We start from the raw sequence: 17,500 nt of genomic DNA, 5'->3' as shown, positions 1-17,500 counted from the left end.
ATCATCTCATGGAAAATTCCTGAATGATGTTAGGCAACTTTCCTGATACCTCCCAACAACGTCTTGTACACTAATGGAGTCACGAGAACGTGTTATTTCAGTGGCTTTGTATATTGACTATCACAGGTCGTTTCTCTATAGCAAACAGCCGCTCTCTGTCTCTCTCCACGCCAGACATCGTCCCTTTTTATAAACCATACAGGGTGCAACCATTTTAACTTTACGCTAACTCTGTTATGGCATATGCACATCTGAACATAAACCTATACAGTATACAATAATACACAAATACACACCATGACTGAGGGGAGATTACTGCATTATGAAAACCACAGCATAAGACTCCTCCCCCAGAAGATTGGTTATCCCAGGGTTGAATCCAATGATTCACAACGGGATAAGTAATCAGCAACCATGTTGTTCTTACCTGAAATATGCTGTACTTTAATATTATAGGGTTGCAGTCACAGAGACCACCGGGTGAGTCTCTGGTTGTGATTCTTGATTTGCTGTAAAAACGTGAGTGGATTGTGATCAGACAGCACTAAAATTTCTTCATTCCTATGTCTTTCACATACACTTCAAACTTTTTCAGTGCTGTGATTAAGGCTAGAGTTTCTTTTTCTATTGTTGAATACACTTTCTGATGCTTTTTCAATTTCGAAGACATGAAACATACGGGATGCAAAAGTTCACTTTCATCTTCTCGAAGTAGTACAGCTCCAATTCCACAGTCAGAGGCATCAACTTGTATCACAAATTTCTTATTGAAATCAGGAACCCGAAGTACTGGTCTTGAAGTTAAAAGGGCTTTTACCTTCTCAAAGGATTCTTGACATTCGGTAGTCCAAACAAACTTAGCTTTAGGACTAGTTAAGTCTGTTAAGGGGGCTACTACAGCTGAGAAATTTGGGCAGAAACGTCGATAGAATCCTGCCATGCCCAAAAATCTCTGTAGCTGTTTTCTAGTAGTAGGTGGGGTAGCCATATGGATACCTTCTACATTAGCATTTACTGGAGCAAGAAGGCCTTTCCCAGCCTCAAACCCAAGATACTGCACAGTTGCCTTCCCGAACTCACTCTTCTCTAGGTTGACTGTTAGTCCTGCTTCCCTTAGTTTCTTGAAAACTTTCCTCAGGATCTTCAGATGTTCTTCCCAGGTTGTAGAGTAAATGAGTATGTCATCCAGATATACACCTACTCCTTCTATGGACCCTAGCAGTTGATCCATCACTTGTTGAAACGTTGCAGGTGCATTCATCAGACCAAATGGCAGAACAGTATACTGATACAGTCCAAAAGGAGTAATAAAAGCTGACAGCAACTTAGCATTCTCATCTAAGGGAATTTGATAGTATCCCTTCAACAAGTCTATCTGGGAGACAAACTTGGCTTGCCCAACATTATCAAGTAACTGATCTATAAGAAGCAAGGGATAATTGTCAGCCACACTGATGGAATTCAGTTTCCTATAATCAGTACACATCCTAAACGAGCCATCTGGTTTCTTCACTAATACACATGGAGAACTGTAGTGACTTGAACTGGGTTCTGCTAATCCATGCTGTAACCAATATTCGACTTCTTTCTTCAAAACATCTCAATGATAAGTTGATAGGCGATAAGCTCTCTGCTTGAATGGTCTGCCATGTTCTTGGATCTTGATCTCATGCATGGTCAGATCAGTACACCTAGGTACATCTGCAAATAGTTCTGTGAAGCTTCTAGTCACTTCACACAACTCACCACCTTGCCCAAAACTCAGATGTTTCAGTTTATCCTCCAAATTTTCCAAAATTGAAGAATAATTCATCTTGCTTTCAGCTCCCAATTCATATCCATCATTGTCTTCTGTAGCTGAAGTTGCCTGGGTTATTGACACAGTTTCCATTTTGGTTTTGGAGAAGTAAGGTTTTAAGAGGTTTACATGTATCTTCCTTTTTCGTCTTCGTCTTTCTGGTGTTTCAATCACATAAGCTCTATCACTTAACCTCTCAATTATCTTGTAAAGACCTTGAAACTTGTTGGAAAGGGGAAATCTCTTGACAGGTAAAAACACTAACACTAGTTGACCAACACTAAAATTTCTTAGCTTAGTCTTCTTATCATATCTCCATATCTCCTTTTCATTTTCTCTTGACTCAGTTTCAGATTTTCTAAAAAGAATTTTCTAATCTCTTCCAATTTTTCCTCAAGTTCTTTACATACTCTCCTTGGACTTCTGCTTGATTTTCTTCCCAATTTTCTGCAAGAATTTTCAACGGTCCTCTCACTTCTCTACCAAAAATCATCTCGTTAGGTGAACAACCCATGCTTTCTTGATAAGCATTCCTAATTTCAAATAACATCAATTGTACACCAACATGCCAGTCTCTGCCTGACTCAGAACAATACTTAGTCAGCATACTTTTCAATGTCTGGTGAAACCTTTCCAAGGCTCCTTGAGTCTCTGGGTGATACACAGTGTATAACTGTTGTTTCACTCCTAACAAGTTCATCACATCCTGAAACAGTTTGGAAGTAAAATTGGTTCCTCTATCACTTTGTACAATCTCTGGTATCCCAAACTTTGAGAAAAACTCCACTAGTTTCTCAGCAACTATCTTGGCAGATATGTTTCTAACAAGGATTGCCTCAGGATATCTTGTCACAGGACACACCAGTGTTAACAGATATTCATGACCCTTCTTCGTCTTTGGCAGTGGTCCAACCATATCTATAATCACCATGCTAAAGGGTTCTCCTCTAGCTTCTATAGGTTGTAGGGGGGCTTTCTGAAGGTTTCATTTGGCTTTTCAGCTATCTGGCAGGTATGACACTCCTGACAGAACTTGCTAACATCTTTGTGAAGTCCAGGCCAGAAAAAATATTTCATGATCTTCTCCACAGTCTTCTTGATTCCCATATGTCCAGACTCATGAGCTACTGCTACTACTTGTTTCCTCAATGGACATGGGATCAAAATTTGATGATATTCGCCCCATTCAGCATCTCCTGGTATATCTGCAGGTCTATGCTTCCTCATCAGCAAACCTTCCTTCAGATAATAACAGGTAGGAGTTTGTTGCATCTCTTCTTGATCAACAGCTCTGAAAAACAACTCGGCTAATGATGCATCCTTCTGCAGTCCCATTAGCTTCTCTCTGGTCACCTGACCAACTTCAAGGATTGAGCTCTCAATATCTGCTAACTCAGCTACTGTAGTTTCACTGTTATCTTCAGGAATATCTTGACTACTCAGAGTCTCTTCAGGGACAACAGTTTCTTCTTGGGAAACCTCTTCTTGGTCAGCATTAGGAGAAACATCATTTCCCTGGAACAACTCTTCTAGGCTCAACAATCCTTCACTAGATCCTTCTTGAGAGGGTAAATCCTCAGTCTCTTCACGTACAGGCATAGTCCTTTTCATACTTCTAGTAGCCACACAGATAGGAAACAGGTGGGGGTTATTCTTCTCCAAATCTACCGTAGGACTAATCCTCAATGGTTTATTTGTCACTATAGGACAAGGAACAAATGGCACACTACCAACTTCATTCCCTAACAGAACATGTACACCTTCAACAGCCAGCGAGTCCTTTACAGCAAAATCAATATCTGTCACTAATTCACATGACAGGTGTAAGCGGCATATAGGAGTTACCTCTTCTCCTCCTATACCCTTCAAAATAACTGAATCTCCTGTAAGATTCTCCTCCAACTGGGGGTGAGCATCACGGACTACCAAACTATGGTTGCTCCCTGTATCACGTAACACCTTGACTGGTACCTGCACACTTCCTCCTGGAGTGGTCAGCATACCCTCATAGATATATGGCTTAAAAGCCTCCAAACTGCTCAGCCACTCACTGCTTGAAGTTACATTTCCACTGGTTGCTAAACACTCAGCTTGTTTGGTCTCAGTCTTTACTGGAGTTTGACTCCTCCCCACACTGCTCTTTGTAGTCTGTTTCACCTGGTCACCTCTTACTACTTGACCAACTGGTTTGGACTGCCGATGTGTGTGATGATACTCCCAACTGAAGTGACCTGCTCTTCCACACTTGTAGCAGACAACACCAGGCTTCTGTAATTGCCTTGCAACATTATTATATGAGGATTTTACATTAGCTTGCTGAGGGATATTATCCTGCATTGACTTGGCATTACCACTTGTAGGATTCCCATTAAATCTGTTCCTGAAATTTGGATGAGACCTAAAACTTGTGCGTTGATTCTGGTACTTGACATTATAGTTCCTTTTGCTGCTAATGATGTTATAATCTTCGCTAAGTGTAGCAGCTTTGTCAAGTTTATTCACCTCTCTCTCTCTCAAATAGGCTCTTATGTGTTCAGGAATTCCCCTAAGATATTGTTCAAGAACAACTAATTCTTCAAGATCTTCAAACGTTTTAACTTTAGCAGCCTCCAACCATCGTTTGAAACATCTTCTTACTTTGTAGGTATAATCCAAGAAAGTTATCTGGTCATCCTTTCTCAAAGATCTGAATCTTTCATTATAATATTCAGCGGTCATCTGGTAAACTTGTAGCACATTTTATTTAAGTACCTTGTACTCTTTACACTGATCAGCTGATAAGGCTAAATAGGCACTTCTTCCTTTACCAATGAGAACACTCTGTAACAAGACTGACCATTTATCCTCTGGCCATCCCATACCTGCAGCCACTTTTTCAAAGTGATCAAAAAACTCATCTGGAGCTGCTTCTGTAAACTTTGGAATTAACTTCTGCACTCTTACTACATCAAATACAGGGTCTGAATTACCTTGAGTAGGGTTAGATGGTGTTACGGGCAATTCAGCTGTAGCTTTCAACCTTTCCATCTCTCTCATGTGCCTAGCTATCTCTCTTTCTTCTTCTGCTATTTTCCTTAATTCTTCAGCAGCTTTCTCTTCTTCTCTTTCTTTTCTTTCTCGTTTTTCTTTGTCTTCTCTTTCTTTCTGCCTGCATTTTCAGCTTAATCAAATTTCCTTCTGCTTCTATACGTCTAAGCTCTGCTTCTGCATCACCTTTCTCTTTCTTTTGCTCATGTTTATCTATAAACTCGGCCTCAGCTGCATTCAACAACTCCTGTGCCTCTCCTAACTCTTCATCTATTTTACCAGAGTCCATCAATGCTTGGATTGCAATGAATTTTATTTGTGCCTTTACCATGTTGGCAGACACCTGACCATCACATGCTACTGCTATCTCACTCCACTGTGCTTTAGTCAGAGTGATTTCAGATAACTCTTGGATGGAGGAGTTTGCTAAAAATTCCTGAACGTCGAATAGAGCCATTTTTCTCAGTTACCCAACTAACGATTCAATATGACAACAATTCAACACGATAAAATGCAAAAAACAACTATGTGGTTACTCTCCTAATAAAATATGTCCCTAACACCACCAGTATAAACCAGAGTGATATTTGTGATCTGTTTTCCCGGGGTCTTGGGCACCATTTATATATGTGACGAAGTGTCCAGTGTCTGATCTTCAGATTAAACCTGATATCTAAATGCTTGATATTTGATTACCAAACTTACCATTTATTCGACAATTATAGTTACCTCACGGCTGCCAGACACCTGAACCCTCATCACATACACAAAACGACTGATTTCTCTAAAGGCAACAGTGATCCCTTATAAAACTTATCAATCATGAAAGAAAGCAGAAGTTCATTAAAACAGGTGTGAGGTAAAATCAAAGGGCATCACTTTATTTCCCTGGTTCGAGCTCACTTCAATTACTTGAAGGGAAACATCTCACTTACTGCTCTATATCTAATTCAAAGCAAAATTACTGGTGGGTCAATAAATGAAACTCTGATATAACAATTTTAAATACAAAAAATTTATTTCTAAATTCAAAGATTATACATGACATTTATTATTACTTGAAAACAAAACAAAATTGGATTAAATCTGAATTAATCATCAGTCAGAATTAAATCAAATTAATTTATTAATTAATCAAAAAAATTATTCCAGTAAAATTTAAATTGTCAAGTAACAAAATTTGATTGAACGGAAATACACGTAAATTAATTCCCAAGTGTTAAACAAAATAAGGCAATTAAACAAAAATGTGGATACAAAAGAGACAGAAATATACTCTGCCAAAAATTAGATATCAAAAAATGTAAAGCAAAAAATTAAGGCAATAGCAAACACACCACATATATATATAAAATCTTCAAAAGATAAAGCATAAAACATACAACATGAAAAAGTATTAAAAAGAGAAAATTTAGATTTGCATAGAACCACTGTAAATATTTTTAGTGCACTAAAAACCAATAATTATGTTACAATACCTTGGTACCAAATGCTTCGTGGTTACGAGGTGCTGTTACGCAATAAAATACACTGTTCAGATAACTCGGACACATTTACTAAGGAATTAAAGAGTTAAAAGTAACGAGTGACCCTTGTCTACCAAAATTATCAATTACGTTACAACAGGACATACAAAGTCCTGAGAGCGGGAGAGAGAGAGAGAGAGGGAAGGGGAGCAAAATCGCAGCTCCTTTCCGCACGGATAATGGTCTCTCAATGAAGCCCTCTGTATGGGTGTCTATAGACGGCAGTGCATGGCACTACGAGTGCGTGGATGGGTTTTAGATGAGATTTTTATTTTAAAAATACTATTTATCATTACTCAGTTACAGAACAAAAGAATCTCTGGTTATTATAATAAGAATGAAAATTATCATCTCATGGAAAATTCCTGAATGATGTTAGGCAACTTTCCTGATACCTCCCAACAACGTCTTGTACACTAATGGAGTCATACGAGAACGTGTTATTTCAGTGGCTTTGTATATTGACTATCACAGGTCGTTTCTCTATAGCGAACAACCGCTCTGTCTCTCTCCACGCCAGACATCGTCCTATTTTATAAACCATACAGTGTGCAACCATTTTAACTTTACGCTAACTCTGTTATGGCATATGCACATCTGAACATAAACCATACAGTATATAACAATACACATACACACCTTGACTGAGGGGAGATTACTGCATTATGAAAACCACAGCATAAGAATATATATATGTATATGTATATATATGTATGTATATATATATCTATATATGTGTGTGTACATATATATATACATATACATACATTTACTGTATATACAGATACATATAAATATATATACGTATATATGAATGTATAGTAGAGATATATTCATGTATACATATATGTGTGTATATATATATATATATATATATATATATATATATATATATATATATATATATATATATATATATATATATATATATGTATATAATATATAATGTATGTACATATACAGTAATATATATATGTATATATATATATATATATATATATATATATATATATATATATATATATATTTACATATAAATATATGCATATATATATATATATATATATATATATATATATATATATATATATATATATATATATATATATATATGTACATTCACACAGATATATATATATATATATATATATATATATATATATATATATATATATATATATATATATATATATATATGTTAGGCATATGCACTTTTTTATGTTGTGGTATGCATTCCCAATGTTTGAATGACTCTGCTTCTGTCTGTTGTTGTTCACTTTGGTAAGACCTGGGTATGATGTTCTGCGATAGCCGAAACCTTCTGGTTAACTCATAGGAACGCAGGATACTTGGTAAATAATTCTTCTCACACTGTATATCTTATTTCAGGAGGGGGTTAAGTGATTCGCCGGGCACTTTCTTAAGTTTATTCTTATAACACTAAATAGTTCACACGGCCAGCCACACTGGACTTAGAAATTTCTCTTGATGTCAGAGAGGAGAGCGACACAGATCTTACCCAAAAGGGGTTCAAGTTAACTCTAACTAAAAATTGATCAGAATGAACTCTGGACCTATGTTGAATAAAACTCCGCCTCTTTGAGGAAGTCTACTCTAATCTTAATGGTTCAATTTCAACTCCCACTTTGGCAAAGGACAAATCAGGTCAATTTTGCTGACCTTTTCATTCTTATAAGCTCCTCCTTACTTTCCCATATCTCGATGTTGGTTGTGGTCAAACTCCAATTTACTTGGTCTCACGGCTCATCATTTCAAGTTATCAACACCGTCTCTCTCTCTCTCTCTCTCTCTCTCTCTCTCTCTCTCTCTCTCTCTCTCTCTCTCTCTCTCTCTCTCTCTCATTACGATCAGTGAATTTCATACTTATTCACTGTAGAAATACTCTCAAATTCATTGCATAACATCACTCGGCCACATACCTACATTGACTACAATGTACAAAACTATAAATTGAATCAATTAATGTAAGAGGATTAACCATCTCAACACCATATAAAATCATTACAACAATTAACTCTAAGCCAACCAACTAAAGTAAACCCGGCAATAATAATGTAATGCAAAAATGAATAAAGTAGTCATGTAAGCAGGTGCATGGAAATAAAATTATATGAATGCCTATAATACACATTCAAAGAAAAACTTGACTATAGTCAATTACTTCACTGTCAATAATATTCATTAGTAAGCAAATAAATGCAAGAAATATTATAATGCATCATAGTGCTAAACACAAAATAAGACAATTATATATTTATATATCAAATACTCAAAATAAATGCAGAAAAATAAGGCAAAGTAAATATATCAAATGCCTATTACTCTCTGGTTATCAATCATGATAACTTGGTAAAAATTCACACATCATAAACATATCTGATTGTTATTAAAAGAAATCATAAATTGTAAATAAAAAAAAAAATCAATCATCAAAATGTTCAAGTGCAAGTCAATGGTAAACGCTATCACTCTTTAGGAAGGATTCTGTCCATCATGTCTTTGATTATGGTAAGCTTATTCAATATTAATTTCCTGACAATTATAAAGGAAATGAAAGCAAACAGTACCAAAAGAATGACATTTATGAATGACATGATAGGAGAAATCTCGGTCTTATATGTATGAAAGAAAGTATGAACCTCTTCTAGCTTTGTGAATGTCTCCAATTCCAGTTCTGAAAGCTGAAATTCGTTAATAACTTCAAACTGATGTACACTTTTAGTGAAATTCAAACTGTACGTCATGAAGACTGTAGGTTTGTAATACAAATTATGTAGAATGACCAATTCACAAGCAGATGAAAATGAGTGTACATTAATGAAAACTACTTCTGTTTTGTTTGACTTACAGTCAATCTTAGCATTCAATCTGTTTGCTGAGAACACAAAAATTTCATCATCAATGATTTGAGCCTTGAAAGTTTCTGTAAACGGTAGGTACTTACAATGGTTCTTACCATTTTTGTTGTTTACAAGATCATCTACACAATGAAGAGCACTCAATGGTTCATAGAAATTCACAATGTTACAAACATATACACCATCATTAAGCATGACACATTCCCTGAACTCATGTTTGGGAATTTCGGTCACTAGGAACGAATCATGCTGCAAGGCAAAGTGTCGAACTGTTCCTTCTAGCACAATGGACTTATTATTTACTATCATTGGGAATGGATAGACTGACATCAATGAGTTGATGTCTGGATTGTTGAAAGGGATCACTAGGATTATTTGATTGGCTATTACTTTCACTGTGATCATGCCATAATAGTCCACTATATTTTCTACTAGTGGCTTCAAATGGTTGTTCACAACACACTTCTGAATAATGGCTTCAATTTCACTAGGGGTTATCAGAAAAGGCGACAGCAGGTTTTTACCTGCCATCATGATCGCATTGAGTAATTCCTTGTATTCCAGAAGGAAATTACTTGCTTCTATGAGCAGTTGCTCCATCATTTCTGTTTGATGGATTCTAGCAATTTCTGATGAAACATTATGGAGTGCACTATTCACAAATTCTTTCAGCACTGTGATAATTTTCTGATTTTGATTGACATTTCCTATTACTTTATTATAGACAGTGCCCTGCTCAGAAGCCCAATTTTCAAGTTGAGCCACTCTTTCCTTTAGCTTTTCAACATTACCATCGGTCGCCACTCCAAAGAGATTGTGTAAAGCGACGCCTATAAAGGGTATGAGTGATCGCTTTACTACTTTCCTTGGCATAACACTATCAATGTCACTCTGCAACTTGAAGAGCATGTCGTACAAATTTCTATCTTGGACACTGTGTAATCCTGCCTGGATCTGATTGCTCAGCTGGACTAACTGCTCTCTCTGATCGATAATGGACTCTGTCCGGATCTTAACAATGGCTAGGTCCTGTATCATCTTAACCTTGCCATGTTCCTTGATGATGGCTCCCTTCCTTAGTTGTACGAGTGAGTTCACAATTTGACTCGCTGCCAACCACCAAACAATCCATTTGCTGAAATAATGTTATTAAGCCGTCAAAATCTTATCAACTACATTTGTTTCCCATTGCACTTGCCATTACCTTCTCAAATTATACCTTGGGGTCATTGAAGATTCTATTTTATTATCTATCTTATCTTTATTAGACAAATCTGTCAACTGGGTAGACGACCAAGGTTCTGAATGAACTACTTTAATGTGGTTCCAATGTACAATAGATTCTCTCAAGGTAATCTCATGCATTAACTTGAATTTATTCAACTTCAAAACTTCTAAAACTCTATATGGACCACGGAATTTAGGTGATACTTTAGTATTAGGTCCTTCAAGAACATGATTGAGTACATAAACTTGTTGTCCTACCGTTAACGAGGGTATGGTGGATCTGTTATTGTAATACTTACTAGATTTTTTATGTAACTCCTTTAACATAGCCCTGGTAACTTTAACTGTCTCATACGTACGTCTTGTCTTCCAAGCAATATAGTCCTCCTAGTTGTACGTACGTCTGGGTGGTGCGGCATCATCCAAAAGTGAATTTGGCATTCTCTTTTGGAGCCATACAATAGGAAATGAGGAGTTTCTCCTGTTGATTCATTTACTGTGTTGTTTAGAGTAAATTGTATGTCTTCGAGAGTCAAGTCCCAGTCTTCAGTGTTTGGTGTTACCAGTGTATTCAGAACATCCTTTATTTTGCGATTTGTTCTTTCTACTGCTCCATTTGAGCTTGGCTTATGTGCTGTTATTTGACATTTCTGTATCTCATAAAAGTCACACAGTTTCTTTAGAATGTCACTAGTAAATTCAGCAGCATTGTCTGAGAGCAAAACTTGAGGACATGAATGTCTGGTTATGATTCTAGACTTAAAGGCTTCTGCCACCGTCGATGCTTCTCTGTTTCTGGTTGGAACAATTTCTACGTATCTGGTCAAATAGTCAATGAAAACTAAAATCTGTTTATTTCCTCTGATGGTGTTCGGAAATGGACCTAAAAAATCCATTGTGACTACTTGAAAAGGATTTAATTCTGAAGGATACGTTTCCAGAGGAGCATTGACGTTGACATTCCCTTTATGTACATTACATATGGTGCAGTTCTGAACAAATCGACTAGCATCTTCACTACATCGAGGCCAAAAATAGTTTCTAGTGATTGTTCTACATGTTTTCTTAATTCCAGGATGTCCTGATAACTTGTATGAATGGGTTACTTCTAAGACGTCCTGTATTAGTGTATTAGGAATGTACAAACGTGAACAAGCATTTGGTTCGTCTGAAGTTTTGTACAACAATCCATCTATCAATTGAAACTCTGAATTTTCCTCACCTTGCAAGAGGTTACCAATTACTTCCCTTATTCTATAATCCTTTTGTTGTTCCTGACGAACTTTGTCTAAATCTAGGTCTGTGATTTGACAACTGAAGGCGAAATTATGAGTGGTAATTTGTTTCTCGTTCTCTTCTTGTGATCTAGATAAGGCGTCAGCTAATGTGTTATATCTACCAGGTAAATATCTAAATTCTGGGGCAAATTCTAATACGCTAACGAACCATCTATTGAACTTCATATTATTGGTAAAAGCCCTTTTCTTGAAAAGATCACAAATGGGTTTATGATCTGTAAGAACATTAATTTTATGTCCTAACAAAATGTGCCTAAATTTCTGTAATCCCCAGACTAAGGCTAAACATTCTCTTTCTGTTGTACTGTAATTTCTTTCAGCTGCATTCAAAACTCTACTGGCATAGTATACAGTCCTCATCCTTGTTTTATCCTTTTGCATCAAGACGGCACCTAGTCCTGTACTTGAAGCATCACAGGCTAAGTAGAATTCCTTCTCGAAGTCTGGATAAACTAGGATAGGATCTGTTATCAACATATCCTTTAGTGTTTTGAACGCTGTTTCCTGTTCATCTTTCCACTCATAGTTAGCATCTTTCCTAGTTAACTCAGTTAATGGTTTTGCTATGGTAGCAAATCCCTTTATGAAAGGTCGATAATACCCTACCATACCTAGGAATCTTCTTAGTGCCTCAAATTTCTTGGGGCTGGATAGTCCACAATAGCCTTAATCTTTCCTTCTTGCATTTTCAAACCATGTTCACTGATAACATGTCCTAGATATTCTAGAGATTTCTTCATGAACTGACATTTCTTAATTTTTACCTTTAAACCGGCCTTTCTGAGCCTATCTAATACTAATTCTATTGTCTTGAAATGACTCTCTACATCCTTACTAGCAATTATTACATCGTCAAGATAAACCGATACGTCTTCAACATCTCCTAAGATTTGCAGCATTAAACGTACAAACGTTAAAGGAGCTGAAGTAAGACCAAACGGCATTACCTCGAATTGCAAATGTTCTTTGTGAGTACCGTGAGATGCTTGGATTCTTCATCGAGAGGAACTTGTCAATATCCACTTAGTAGATCGAGGCTAGAAAATACCTTGGCACCTCCTAATTGAGCTAACATGTCACTAATGACTGGCATTGGCATTCGATCAGGGACGGTGTGGGAATTCCATTCCTGTAATCGATTACCATCCTCCAACTACCGTCTTTCTTTGGAACTAGCAGTAAAGGTGAATTATAAGGTGACTTAGAAGGAATTACGACTCCATCTTCCTTCATCTCTTCAACCATCTCGTCTACGATGGGTCTTTGACTTATTGGAAGTTTGTAGTTAGGTACATAAAAGGGTCTAGCACCATCTTCTATGACTATTTTGTGCTGCAGGACATCTGTCCTTCCTAACTTATCTCCTGTTACCGCTACAACATTCCTATATTTCTCTAATATCTGTATTAACCTGTCCCTACAATGAGGAAAATCTGTATTATTTACTTCCCTTCTAATTTAACTCTTGTGTCAGCCACAGAGACAAATGCTTTTTCACTTATGGTTAGTAAAGGGTTAGTAATCACAATTCCCTTACAGAATTCTATGCCGGCATGCAATTCTAGTCTCTTGTCAGAATAATTATACACATAAGTCGTGCAATTTCCACCATTAAGTCTTACTAGGGAATTGTCCATTTTCACAAAGTCTGGTAAGTCTTCATTAACTAATAACACATCTGTATCACCTAGGTTTTTATCTGTTAAATTCTAAGACAAACCTTTGTCAGACCTTGTGGATGCAGCATAACGCTATTATTTAATCTAAATTTTACAAGATTATCATCGGCAGTACTAACTAAGCAGATTTCTTCTGCATTCTGTACATCGGCAGTGTAACAGACATCAGTATCATCTGAACTTTCATCTTGTGGTATCACAGAACCTATCTCTGTCATTTTCAGGTTGCCTAACAGCAACACCTCATTGAGATACTTCTCTTCCGTATCTTCTCCTATTATTAGGTGACTACAATCTATTAGCGTGTCAGGATCGTCAGGTTGGGAAAAAGAACTAAGTTCTTCGGAGGTATCTACTTGTTGTGCACTTGAGTCATCAGGTTCATACCTGCTATCTGAGAATTCCTCCTGAGTGGCTTCTAGGCTTTGAAAAGCAGTTTGACTATCTTCTCCTATTTCTTCTATCATTGAATTTCTACACACTGTCCTACCCGGGTTAGTATTAAATTCCATTTCTATCTGTTGGATGTCTACTTCTTCAGATGAGGCTGTCTCAGGTAAAGTGATCAAGTTAATCTGTAACTGTTCCTCTTCTTCAAGAGAGCAAACATTTCCTCTATCAATTTCCTTGATAGTTATTCTTCTATTGCTACAATTTAGTATAATTCCACATCTTTTCATAGCCTGGAAGGAAAATAGAGCTTGAGCTGGAAAATATTTCTCTTCCAACACCACAAATTCTTCCCTGTATTTCTTATTTAGAATTTCTATCTCTAAAATGACATTGCCTAGAACCCTTATTTGCTTTCCAGCGATCCCCTTTATGGTCCTATAGGATTTTCTCATTTGGGAAAGCTCACAACCTGTATGTTCTGTTAAAGTGCCTTTATCTATGATACTTACAGTACTGCCTGTATCCAACAATATGGAACTCAGTACACCTTCTAAGTGTACTTGTATGATAGGCAACTCTTCCTGACACGTATTAAAATTCTTTACAGAAAACACTATTTCAGTACTTCGAGTAATGTCTGTTGGGGATACATCCTTATTCAATGTCACTATTTCTTTCTGTAAGGATGGACCTTTCTGCTGTGCTCTCTGTGATTGTCACTGAGAATCCCCTTGATTTGGGTTACTGGGGGAGGTATTCTGATTATTAGGCTGAGTATTGTGGTTATTTTGAGACCCCTGAGAATTTCCCTGTCTGTTGTACCAACAGTTCTGGATCAAATGTCCTATCTTATTGCAATTCGAACACCATTTGTTTCTTCTACAATTCTGTGTTGTATGGTTGGAATAACCACAATTTCCACAATTTTGTCTCTGCCTATTTGACTGTGGTCTATTATTCCCTGAATTTTGGCCTTGACTAGCCCCCCTCTGTCCAGGAACCCTGTTATTTCCACTGTTACATCCATTAGTTCCAGTGGTATTCCCATTGTTACCTCTGTTTGGCGGCCTACCTTGATTGTTTCTGTTTGATTGATTAAATCTCCTATTGTTGTTCCCACCGTTTCTATCAAACGAATTTCTGTTTCCCTTGCCCTGATTGGTTTCTACTAGACTGATTGCTATTATTTCTTGGGCTTCCACTAGCTACGGTTCCTGTAAAATCTGCACTACTACTTGATGAATTCTGTTTTACTTTCCTATGTACATCAAGGTTTGTACAATTCCATCATTTGGCTTCCTATCGCAGTACTTCTTTAAGGCTACTCTTTCTTCCTTACCCAAAGCATCGTAGATTGGTCCTAATGACATATATCTAAGTACCTTGGATATACTAGCTAAATCTGTTTCATCATCACCAAAGTCATCCTTCCTTCCAACAACAATTCCTACAGCTTTCATATCTGTCGTCACTCTATCTATAGCTTCTTCTACTCTAGTGGCTAAAACTAAGTGATTACCCTCATATTTCTGATGATGGAAAGTTCCTATGTTGTACCATGGATCTTTCTGTGCTTCTGGTTGCCAAAACTGTAAGCACTGTTTCTTGAATTCGTTAAACAGAGTAATTTTCCTAAAAAGTACTGAATGAAGAACTGTGTGTGCATCACCATGTTCCATACTAACATACAAGAGTGCTTCATCTATTTTCTTTCTCTCATCTGTGATACCAGCAGCTGAAATTCTGCTTTCTGTGTCTGCCAACCATCGATTTACACTATATTCTTCTAGTCTACCTTTATCTACATTACTTGGGTCTACCGTTCCACAAAATCTAGTGGCTTGGGTGATTACCGCGGCTTGTGCCATGACGTAGCGTCTAGGTACAGTCGAATTTGTTGGGTTAGTGGTTACAACGGAAGTGTTAGGCTCACTATTTGTCGGTAAACTAAGTGGGGGACCCTGACTATGAGAACGTCTGGGTCTAGTATTACTAGGATTAATTTGTCTAGAAAGTCGTTCAGGTACAGGCCTTAGGTTATATTGAGTCTGGTCTCCGCCCCTTGTCTGTTGCAGTCGCAAAATTACTTCATCAAAGGATTCATTCATATTAACTAATAAAATATTCAATGATTCCAAGAATGAAAAATAAAAAAAAAAAAAAATTTGAGAAGCAGGTACTTACTTCAATTGCATGTTTGCTGAGTTGACTGTATTTGACAATAGAATTTCAATTTCCCCAACTCATTCCTTCATAGGACTCTCTCACAATCTGAAAAAGTCTGATATTAGTTTTGGACATTACAATTGTTTGGGTTCCACTGCAAAATGCTGCGCCAAGTGTACAACAAAACAATTATTATGATAGAATCTATCACCAAGTGAACGAAAATTTCTATTTCGTAAAAAAAATTATTAAATATGAACAAAAAATTATTTCCTTCGTACAACAATAAGGAAATATTATTAAGAATATTATTCTTAAAAAAAAATAATTTACTTAAATTATTTATGTTAAAAAAAATTATTTGCGCACTGCAGGGAGAAATAATTATATAAAAATTTCATGCACACAAAAAAAATTTAATTCACAGGAAAAAAAATTCTCTTGATAATTCCCCGATACTAGGAATGAATGATTACTATTCAAATAGCTTCGTGTCATCTTGCACTTTGAAGATAGCGCTGATGTCGTCAGCTTCCAGCGATAATCGGCACAGCTTGGCCGACTTCCAGTCCGTTACTTGCTGAATTTATCGAAGAAAAATTTGGAATCCCTTCCAAATTGTTGTTAACGATAGTGGAAAATACCAGTGTCTTTTCTTCCTGTTGATTGAAGACGCAACTTCCTCTCGGGAGGGCGATTATTCAACGCGTTGACTTCCAAACTGTATCGCCGTTCCGATTTCTTCACTATCTTTCGTTGCCGTCGTTCTTCGCCACTCTGCTACCGCTAATTTCCGCCAAGTCGCCTTTTTAGCGACCAAAAATTGTGGGAATTTCGTGTATTTAAGTCCGTACACGATAGAAAAGTTCACTGAACTGACGTAGATATTAGCGACTTTCATACGTCCGCCAACACAGTTTGTTTTCGTCCGACCTTCACTTGCTGCTATCAGCAATGAGTGAGTGCGAGTTGCCGATTCTTTCGTAAATTTCGTTATACTTCTTATAAAAATCACCGCTGTTCTATGCCGTGATTATTACTATTATTCTTATTATTGTAATAGTTAATTATTAAACTGAATTTCTTGTTATTGCGAATGTTCGGGAACTTCAAACTGGCAGAGATTTACCGCTGTCAATTTTCACTCCGATCGACGCAAAGTTTCGCTGGTTCGTGGAATATTTCGTTCTGCTTCGTTCCCTTCTGCTACCTTCTAATGCTGTGTTGATGTTTCTAGTTGCTGAAGACCGACTTGAAATTATTTGCGCTTTTAATTTGAGAGTTAGTTATTAGTGCAGTCACTCTTCACTCTCTGTAAATTTCTCTAGGGCCGTGAACATTTATTGTTTTTCAAATGTGCGCTGGGCGAAATCCCTCCAAGCTGCCACCAGTTTTATGTTAGGCATATGCACTTTTTTATGTTGTGGTATGCGTTCCCAATGTTTGAATGACTCTGCTTCTGTCTGTTGTTGTTCACTTTGGTAAGACCTGGGTATGATGTTTAGGT

The 17,500-nt window shown here is 36.9% G+C and overlaps 1 protein-coding gene across 1 annotated transcript; it reads right to left on the bottom strand.

Annotated features, from left to right (window-relative positions):
- Nucleotides 1–7,764: 7,764 nt before the first annotated feature.
- On the bottom strand, nucleotides 7,765–16,158 carry LOC136833571 (uncharacterized). The gene is made up of 2 exons (XM_067095778.1): nucleotides 16,012–16,158; nucleotides 7,765–10,365 (listed from the first exon to the last, which is right to left on the bottom strand). Exons 1-2 carry the CDS (start codon nucleotides 16,020–16,022, stop codon nucleotides 8,838–8,840), a joined length of 1,539 nt encoding a protein of 512 aa, XP_066951879.1. The 5' UTR covers nucleotides 16,023–16,158; the 3' UTR covers nucleotides 7,765–8,837.
- Between the last annotated feature and the right edge of the window lie 1,342 nt (nucleotides 16,159–17,500).

The sequence above is a fragment of the Macrobrachium rosenbergii genome, chromosome 51 (assembly GCF_040412425.1).
Source record: "Macrobrachium rosenbergii isolate ZJJX-2024 chromosome 51, ASM4041242v1, whole genome shotgun sequence".
NCBI classification, from domain to species: domain Eukaryota; kingdom Metazoa; phylum Arthropoda; class Malacostraca; order Decapoda; family Palaemonidae; genus Macrobrachium; species Macrobrachium rosenbergii.
This window is presented reverse-complemented; position numbering and strand designations above follow the sequence as displayed.